This window comes from Fusarium mangiferae (genome assembly GCF_900044065.1).
Source record: "Fusarium mangiferae strain MRC7560 genome assembly, contig: FMAN_scaffold029, whole genome shotgun sequence".
Lineage (NCBI taxonomy): Eukaryota > Fungi > Ascomycota > Sordariomycetes > Hypocreales > Nectriaceae > Fusarium > Fusarium mangiferae.
In genome coordinates, this window is record NW_024573949.1 from 78,676 (window position 1) to 86,746 (window position 8,071).

The 8,071-nt window shown below is 46.7% G+C and overlaps 2 protein-coding genes across 2 annotated transcripts; both read left to right on the forward strand.

The window, feature by feature from the left end:
- Nucleotides 1-5,028: 5,028 nt before the first annotated feature.
- On the forward strand, nt 5,029-5,868 carry FMAN_14297 (uncharacterized protein; the record flags this gene model as incomplete). Its single annotated transcript, XM_041826116.1, has 1 exon — nt 5,029-5,868. One exon carries the CDS (start codon nt 5,029-5,031, stop codon nt 5,866-5,868), a length of 840 nt encoding a protein of 279 aa, XP_041691429.1.
- A 657-nt stretch (nt 5,869-6,525) lies between these two features.
- On the forward strand, nt 6,526-7,248 carry FMAN_14298 (uncharacterized protein; the record flags this gene model as incomplete). The annotated part of the gene is made up of 1 exon (XM_041826117.1): nt 6,526-7,248. The coding sequence occupies one exon, from the start codon at nt 6,526-6,528 to the stop codon at nt 7,246-7,248; it is 723 nt and encodes a 240-aa protein (XP_041691430.1).
- Nucleotides 7,249-8,071: the final 823 nt, after the last annotated feature.

The window sequence follows — 8,071 nt, forward strand, 5'->3', positions numbered from 1 at the left end:
CAATATCTTTTCGGACAACTTCATTAGCGGCAGTCGCTATCCGATGTTCTGAAGTCGAAGATGCGAAAGATGCAGTGCGGCGGTACCTTAGATCGGAAGAGTCAGGTCTCGCCAGCGTCAGCCCGTCGCCGAGAGGCTAGAGACCCAGGCTACCAGGCAGAAAATACATAACTACCGAAAAGATCAGGGTGTCCTGAATTATAAGCGCCCCTTGGAACTAGTTTTCAGTGTTATACGAAGGCAAAGATCATTACATAAGCATAGCAGTGCTCGTTTGTCATCTATCTACTAACTCTGGAGTGCGTGTATTGCTGTAGGATGACTTGATTTATCCTTTTCGTCGTAAGTTGTCGACATGGCAATATGGCCGACCACGTTCATCAAGAGATAGGAGCGTTGTAGACGCCCGATATAGAGTAAAGTATGTATAAGACGAAATATGCTGACTTTTTGCGGCCATAAGCAGTCGCTTTAACGACCGTAAGCGAGCAGCTCGCACTGTAACTAGCCACACTAGCCACACTACCAATGACATAGTCCGTGCTCGAAAACTTTTTGTAGAAAGCCAGGGCGGCCACTGATTTCGGCCGGTACTGTATATCAATTTATACTGGTGTAATATATGTATCTTTAGCTTATAGAGCCCTCTGGGCAGTGGCATGCTGGGCGTAATAGACTTGTGTGTGTGTATATATCATTTAACTCAAAAGTACTGTTTAGTGGCTTTCATCACATGAGAGACGAAAGCGGACGCTGTGGCCAGTCAGGTACTACTGAATTAATATCCTTAACTTTCCACACTTGAACTACTAACCGAATCACACTCGTCTTACCTACACAATACTGAGACTGATAAAGTGTTAAGATAGTATAGTAGAGATCACCGTCATACGAGTATCAAGCACCATGCCGTTTCGCCTTTTTCCCTTCCTGCCGCTCGATTTGCGAGTGCAGATCTGGGAGACAGCTCTGCACATCGCTGCCATGTCAGTTGTCTCGCTGAGCTTGGGCATCATGTGCCCCTCCAAGATCGGACTTTCCTGCGCTTCCGAGACAGTTCGGCAAGTTGGGTCATATGGCATTGCGCTCTCATGCAAAGAGGCATTTTTCGAGTGGGAAAGAACTACAAGTCTCATTTCAAAGAGTGCATCTGTCAGGCTCTGTCTTTCTCAAACAATGTTCTTGCTGCTTGACGTCGGGCAGCTAAGGTCCGATTCAGGTAGCGAGGCATTGCAGATCACAGATAAGATATCGTGAATCCAACACGCAGCATTCTTTTTAGAATCAGAAATCAATCTTATGGACGCCTTGTCAGTCCTCACCTATATCAATCATCTGGAGACCATTTTTGTTATTGTTCCTGGATGCCATATCGAAGATAAGACAACTGTGGATCGCCATAAGATCCAGTCAGTCGCGCAATTCCTGGCTAATTTGACACAGGAGTCGCAGCCGGGGGTAGGTAGTATAACGAATAAACCAGTAAGGCTCTATTTGAAGGGTCTTTCCTCCAATCCTCAGGTTGAAGCTTTCTACACGCGTATGGATGCTCCTTCCGTGAATTTTGTCACGTTGCAGTGCAGCAAAGACTGTCGACATGATAAGAGTCCTAAGAGGGGGTCAATGGGCTATTCTCTATTTGGCAGTACATGATCTGTGGTATGATTTAATGTGCCGGCTAGATGAGGTGTTTGTCTTGGAAATAAAATTGGTTCCAGATACAGTCCATACCCTGGACTTCAGAAGCCAACGTATGCTTCAAATCTGAGTCTCTTTCGTTGGCGCTTCAAAGTTTGAGGTTTTTTATTACTTATGTGTCTGTATCCACTCTCTAATGCCTCGTATTATATGGACAAGAGCGTCAATTATCAGCCATCGAAAAACTATAAGTTTAAGCAAGATAAAACATCTGCTTGTAGAAAGACCAGTTTTGAGAAGGCAAGACCAGTACCAGTACTTTTTACTATATTGGATAAAAGGCTTCAGCAGAGCAACGAGAAGGACGCTATCTTCAGCAGGAAGGTAACGGAGTCAAAGTATAAGAATATCACATTTAGTGTCAGCCGCCCCTCTACTCGCTCCATACTCCAGAGACATCCCTTCCGATGCGGCCTGTGGATTTCCCTTATGATCTTTTCACTATACCAGGCAAATATGAGTTTGATTACTATGAGCAGTTGGTCACTCCTGCCTGCACTCTTCCAGCTCGCCGAACGCCGATGAACATAAAACATTCGAGAGCGCCAAGTAGCCATGTAAGTTCGCAAGCTCTTGTGAACACTCACAGTACCCCCAACAATACTGGAGAAAAAAGAACATTGAGGTAAGTGGCAATTTGCAAAGAAACGGAGGGCAGTAAATTCGGTGTCCTGTAGAAGTAGTAAATCATCCGTAAGCCAAAACGACAACAATAAAAATTAGTTTCAAGTCCTAGCCTAACGTTCATCGCTTGAGGCTTTCAAGGGTAACTAGGTTGGAAAATTGATTTATCTATAGTAACTAGTTCTACGCTCTGTGCTGCACAAGACACTATAACGCGCCACGGACCTAGGCCGACATGCGTCTCTCTTCACGAATCCTGTCGACCACATTCTGCATAGCGCCCTCTCCGTTGTCATCATCGTATCGTCCTAGGTCAATGAGAAACCTTGTATTCGAAATTAAATTGCAAGAAAGTTGCCCATCCCCGATCTCCAGAGGATTCGGACTGGTTCTCGAAGCTTCGATCATGGCATGCAATAGCGCCATCATAGATATATCGGCAATATTTATGCTATGAAGATTTGGGTTAAGAAAATGGAAGAAAGGAAACCAAGGAAATGTTCTATCGGAGCCGCATTACATACGTACAAAGATTGTAGTCCACGATCATCAATTTCCCCTTGGGCCGTGATGCGCCGCCCGGAAAGCATGGTTACCTCAAACTTGCGACTGAAGATGTAGGAATATAATTACCACTCAGCACGATTAAACAAAGTAGATATAGGGGGTAGGCAAACTTAAAGCCAAGTCAAAGATGATTTGGTCCAACATCCGGCGGGTTTTCGCCGTGCTTGTGTACACATATACCAAAACAAATGACAACATAGTGAAATGAAAGGAAGCAAAACATGAGTTCATAAGGCGCCATTCTCATCCTTACCGTCACAATTACGTATCACGCAACGAAACAATTTGACCTCTTGGAGACTTGGCAGGTCGTTGAATTGATTGGATCACTGACATGTTGTAGGCTTGTGAGAGAAACTTGTGTGCCACAAAAATTTCAAGCATGTTGTTATTTTTGAATTGAGGTTGGCGCCTGCCAGGTGATTCGAACCCTTATATAATTGCGCCTCCAAAGTCCACAGTACATTGGGGAACGTAGTGCATGTGCTCTGGATGCACCACCTCCATATTTGTGGGAACATGATACAATCAATCGTAAGGATCAGATGTATATGCTTTTATTTGTATAGCACGCCGAGACAGAAGTATCTTCAATGAAGTAGCTAGAGACCGCGAGCGCAAGTCTCACTGCTGTTCCTCGTTCGGGTTGAAGTTTTTGGCGTATCAGTCAACAACTAATTCATACTGAAGCAGATCCTATACAGCAAAGACCGAAATCGGTTTCCCTTTTTTCTGTCTTTGATTTATACTACACGAACATTTTCAATGGTGGCGTGTTGATGGCACAGTTCCTTCTCACTAATCATACGATATGGTTTGTTTTCCCCCCTGCTGACAGCTTACATGTATGATCAAAAGCTAAATACAATTACTCCATGGCAGATAATCAATCTCGTCGTTCAGCTCATATGATTATCATTTTGACATCATCCAGAGGTAGGAGCTACTCGATTATTCTGAAAGCGGCCAAAATCTTGGTCTACGCCCTTGATAAAACAGACGCCATTCCCTGCCAGTAAATGAAACGCACAAACAAATAGACGGGTCATAAAGTGACGGCTGAAATCAGAGGTCACCTAGCTTAATGGTTTGTTTCTGGGCACTTTCCTTGTAATATAGTGGTAGAGAGAGTCTTACTAGGTACTGAATCTATGTTGGTGGAGTGAAACCTGATGAAAGTCAAGCTGATTACCACAAAATCTCTCAGTATGGTAGTGCCTCATATAACGTTGATCTCTACAACTTTCACCGCCAGAGCTTCGTTCTGAAGGCTGATGTGGCTGCAAAGTTTGAGTCAGAGGCCGCAGATCAAGGGCCTGCATGTCCATGTAACTGCATCAAGAACACCATGGCCTTGCCGCCAGCTACTACATCACATGGATTTTTGACAACATGATTTAATCAAGCCTGGAGTGAGAGTCGAGAATAACAGACAAGAGTAGGGTTAACGAAACTCGTGGCGAACAGCGAGTATAAGGCAACAACTAAGAATATGGTGTGCCCTACTGTTAAGAGGGAACAAGCTTTGTACCGAGAGTCGTCTCCATTCCCTCCAAGATACATGGGCTGATGCTAACCCAGAGCATCTTCTACAATCAGGCTCTGAAGCCACATCACCCATATTCCAAACATTCTTCAACATGTCTCCTCATACTTGACCGAACCCTATCAGCTGCAGCACGTTCAGGAGCCCTCAATTGCTTTGCCGCCAGCCACGATCATGGACCTCGTTGCCTCATTCCTTGACGCCTTGGCCATATCTAATTTCAAGCGATACTGCACCTGCAATCTTCTCACAATTTCAAGGGGATCCCAGCCCAGACTGGACCCGCGGCCCATGTCCTCAACAAACAGCTGCCTCGCTGCTTTGCTTCACCGCAAGAATTATGTCTGATCCCCGGAAACTACTACATGAGATGGAGTGGTGTGTAAATTTCAGCCTGGGCTTTGTGCTGTTGACTCGACCAACAACGGCTGAGCAAGCAGGGGCATGGACTGGCTTCTAGGGGCGTTGGTAGACCACGCATTTAGGAGTTGAGCTCTGTTACAAATACTGGTCATCCCCCGCCTCGATATTCACTTCATCTTACCTTCCTACCGACTTCTACCAACATTTACCAACTTTCAAGATCGGACAAAATGGGAAGCATTGAAGACTTTATGGAGATTTCTTTCGATGCTCAATCACCTTACATTATTGCCACCCTCAATTCTCTACAAACTCAGCATGAGAGCCCATCACCTTTGATTACTCCCTCCCTCGATAGTAACTCTCTACGAACTCATGACGAGTCCCTTCCGTTGACTTCCGTCCCCAACGATGCTGATATCTCCCTACCAACTCATCATGGTACATCGCCCCCGAGTCCCGAGTGGAGCACAGTGGGCCCTCAACATGGCCCACAGATCCGAAGCCAATTCCACCAGCTCTCGCATCATCAAACTTCTGCGACTAGCGGCAATCTCGTGGAAGAAGCTTCTGATCTTGGCGGCATCTTGCTTTCGCTGGCCAGTATTATACAAATACACTTTCCTGACACATCTATCTCGGATCTGATAAAGGAGAGCAAGAAAATGCCGCCGTTGCTATTCATTTTGGATAAACTTTATCTGCTTCGCAAAAAGCTAAACATGCAAGACCGATATCTTCAGAGTGAAACAAAGAACCTCAAGGATTATATCACCGAGCTACAAGACGAGTGCCGAAAACACGGCACGCTAGTAATCTTGCAATCTGTGGCCAAAATACCAGAGAGCTCTTTCCTTGTTATACTTGCAAAATTGAAAGACATGAGGTCGGACATCGCACCCATTGACTATCACCAAGTCACAATGTCAGTTTTTAACATCATCCTCGGATATATTCTTGGTGGAATCGGGTACTATATCAATCCAGATCGCGGTGTCACTCGTTCTTATCTACTTCAAATTGGGACAGCAGTAGCATGCGGATGGGCGGAAGCCCAGAAGCCTCACTAAGAACAATGAAAGACTGGTTATCTCGTCTGGCCCCTTCGTATCGGGCGTGACTGCGATTCCAGGAGATCTCTCCTTTAATTCCTGCTCTGAAAATACGAAGTAGGATTTGTATTTTTTAATTTAATATAATACTCTTGTTTTGATATACTAGTGTTAATAGGTTTCGATTAATTTTAAGATATTTTAAACTCTGTGCCAGTTTATGTACTTATGTGGCGAGGCCGTGGCTACTGTTCGTATAATGGCCTGAGCCGCATGATTTTATTGCTGGCCTGCCCGCACAGAACTGAGGAAAGCACAAGGGAAGTACAAAGGCTGACGAAGCCTCAGAGGGTGGCTTCCCGACTTTATGCCAAGAAGCCAGGCAAAGATGATCATACGATCGCGAAAGCGTGGAGGCCGATCTCGCTTCTCGCCACGCTTGGTAAGGTTTTGTAGTCGGTAGTTGCTGAGAGAATCTCCCACGCGGTAGAGACTCATGGACTTCTTCCGACCAACCACTTCGGTGCGCACAAGCAGCGGTCAGCGGAGCAAGCACTGGCACTTCTACAAGAGCACATCTTCTCGGCTTGGCGCTCACGCCATGTCGTGAGCTTCGTCAGTTTCGACGTTAAAGGAGCATATAATGGCGTATGCAAAGAGATATTACTGCAACGGATGAGGGCGAGAGGGATCCCCGAGGATCCCTTGCGCTGGATCGATGCCTTTCGTTCAGAGCGGACTGCAACCATTGTAATCAATGGCCAGAGTTCCAAAAGTCGACCTCTACCACAAGCAGAACTTCCACAAGGATTGCCCTTGTCGCCGATATTGTTTCTATTCTTCGATGCAGATCTAGTACAAACCCCGATCGGTAAGAATGGTGGGGCTATTGCATTTGTCGATGACTACACTACGTGGGTGTCGGGACCGACAGCCCAGAGCAATAGCAGAGGGATACAAGCGGTTATTGACAAGGCTCTCGACTGGGAGAGACGGAGCGGCGCGACTTTTGAGGCGGAAAAAACGGCGATCATACATTTCACCAGATACACAGGCAGGGTAGACTCTGAACCATTCACTATCAGGGGTGAGAGAGTATTTCCGAAGGACCAAGTCCAGATTATCGGGGTCGTCATGGACTCACGGCTTCACTGCAAGCAACACATTGCAAGGGCAGCAACAAGGGTCCAGGAGTTGCGATGGAAGACTGAAGCGACTCAAGGGAATGGTTCCCTCGACAACGAGGCAGTTGTTCACAGCCACGGTGGCCCCTGTGGTGGACTACGCCTCCAATGTCTGCGTGCAGAACAATACTGGCGTATGCGATCCATCGAGTACAAAGATAGGGGCACAAGCAATCATAGGATCCGTTACAAGCGTGGCGACAGGAGTGGCTGAGGCCGAAGCCCACATAGCGACCATCCACGAACGGTTCTGGAGACGAGCAAGCAAGCTGTGGGTTGACATGCACACGCTGCCGCGGACCGACCCGGTCCGGAATCTCTTATGAGGAATCAAAACGTTCAGACGCTTCATATCTCCGCTCAGGCGTATCGCGGATGTATGCAGAGAGCTACCGAAGGATACCTTGGAAGTCATCCAGCTATTCGCCAAAGCGTCATGGGAGGCACGCCTACATGTCATATTGAACAGCCAAGGAGAGGAAGAAGAGGACAAGACCAAGGAGCTTGCCAAATTAGGATGGACGGTGAGCTTAGCGACATGCAGCTCCGCAAGAAACGATCTGGTCGGCATGGGAGGAGCGATCAGGATCCCAATATCCGTGGCAAGAGCCGGCAAGATCAGCGAAACCGGGTACGAGGGAAGAACACAACCCCTACACAGCCGAACTGGCAGCGATCGCTCATGGCCTCAGCTGTTTGCCAGAAATAAAATATCGAGTCATTGTGATCGTGACAAGTAACAAATCGGCTGCACAAACTATAGGCAACCCCCGCCAGCAGCCAGGTCAAAGATATATACGAGAGATTTATGATGCTATAGAGAAGCTCCGAGGAGATGGAAATAGAGTCAACCTCATCTGGCTACCAGGCGACAGCGAGCTCAAAATCCAGAAGACAGCCAAGATGTCAGCTCGTTACGCAGCAAAGCCATGCATGACATCGCGGAGAGGAATGATCAAAAGATCACAATTCTTAATCGAACGAGGGCAAATTTACGAATGGAGAGAAGGCTACCAGGTGGAGTGAGTAGGCATTCT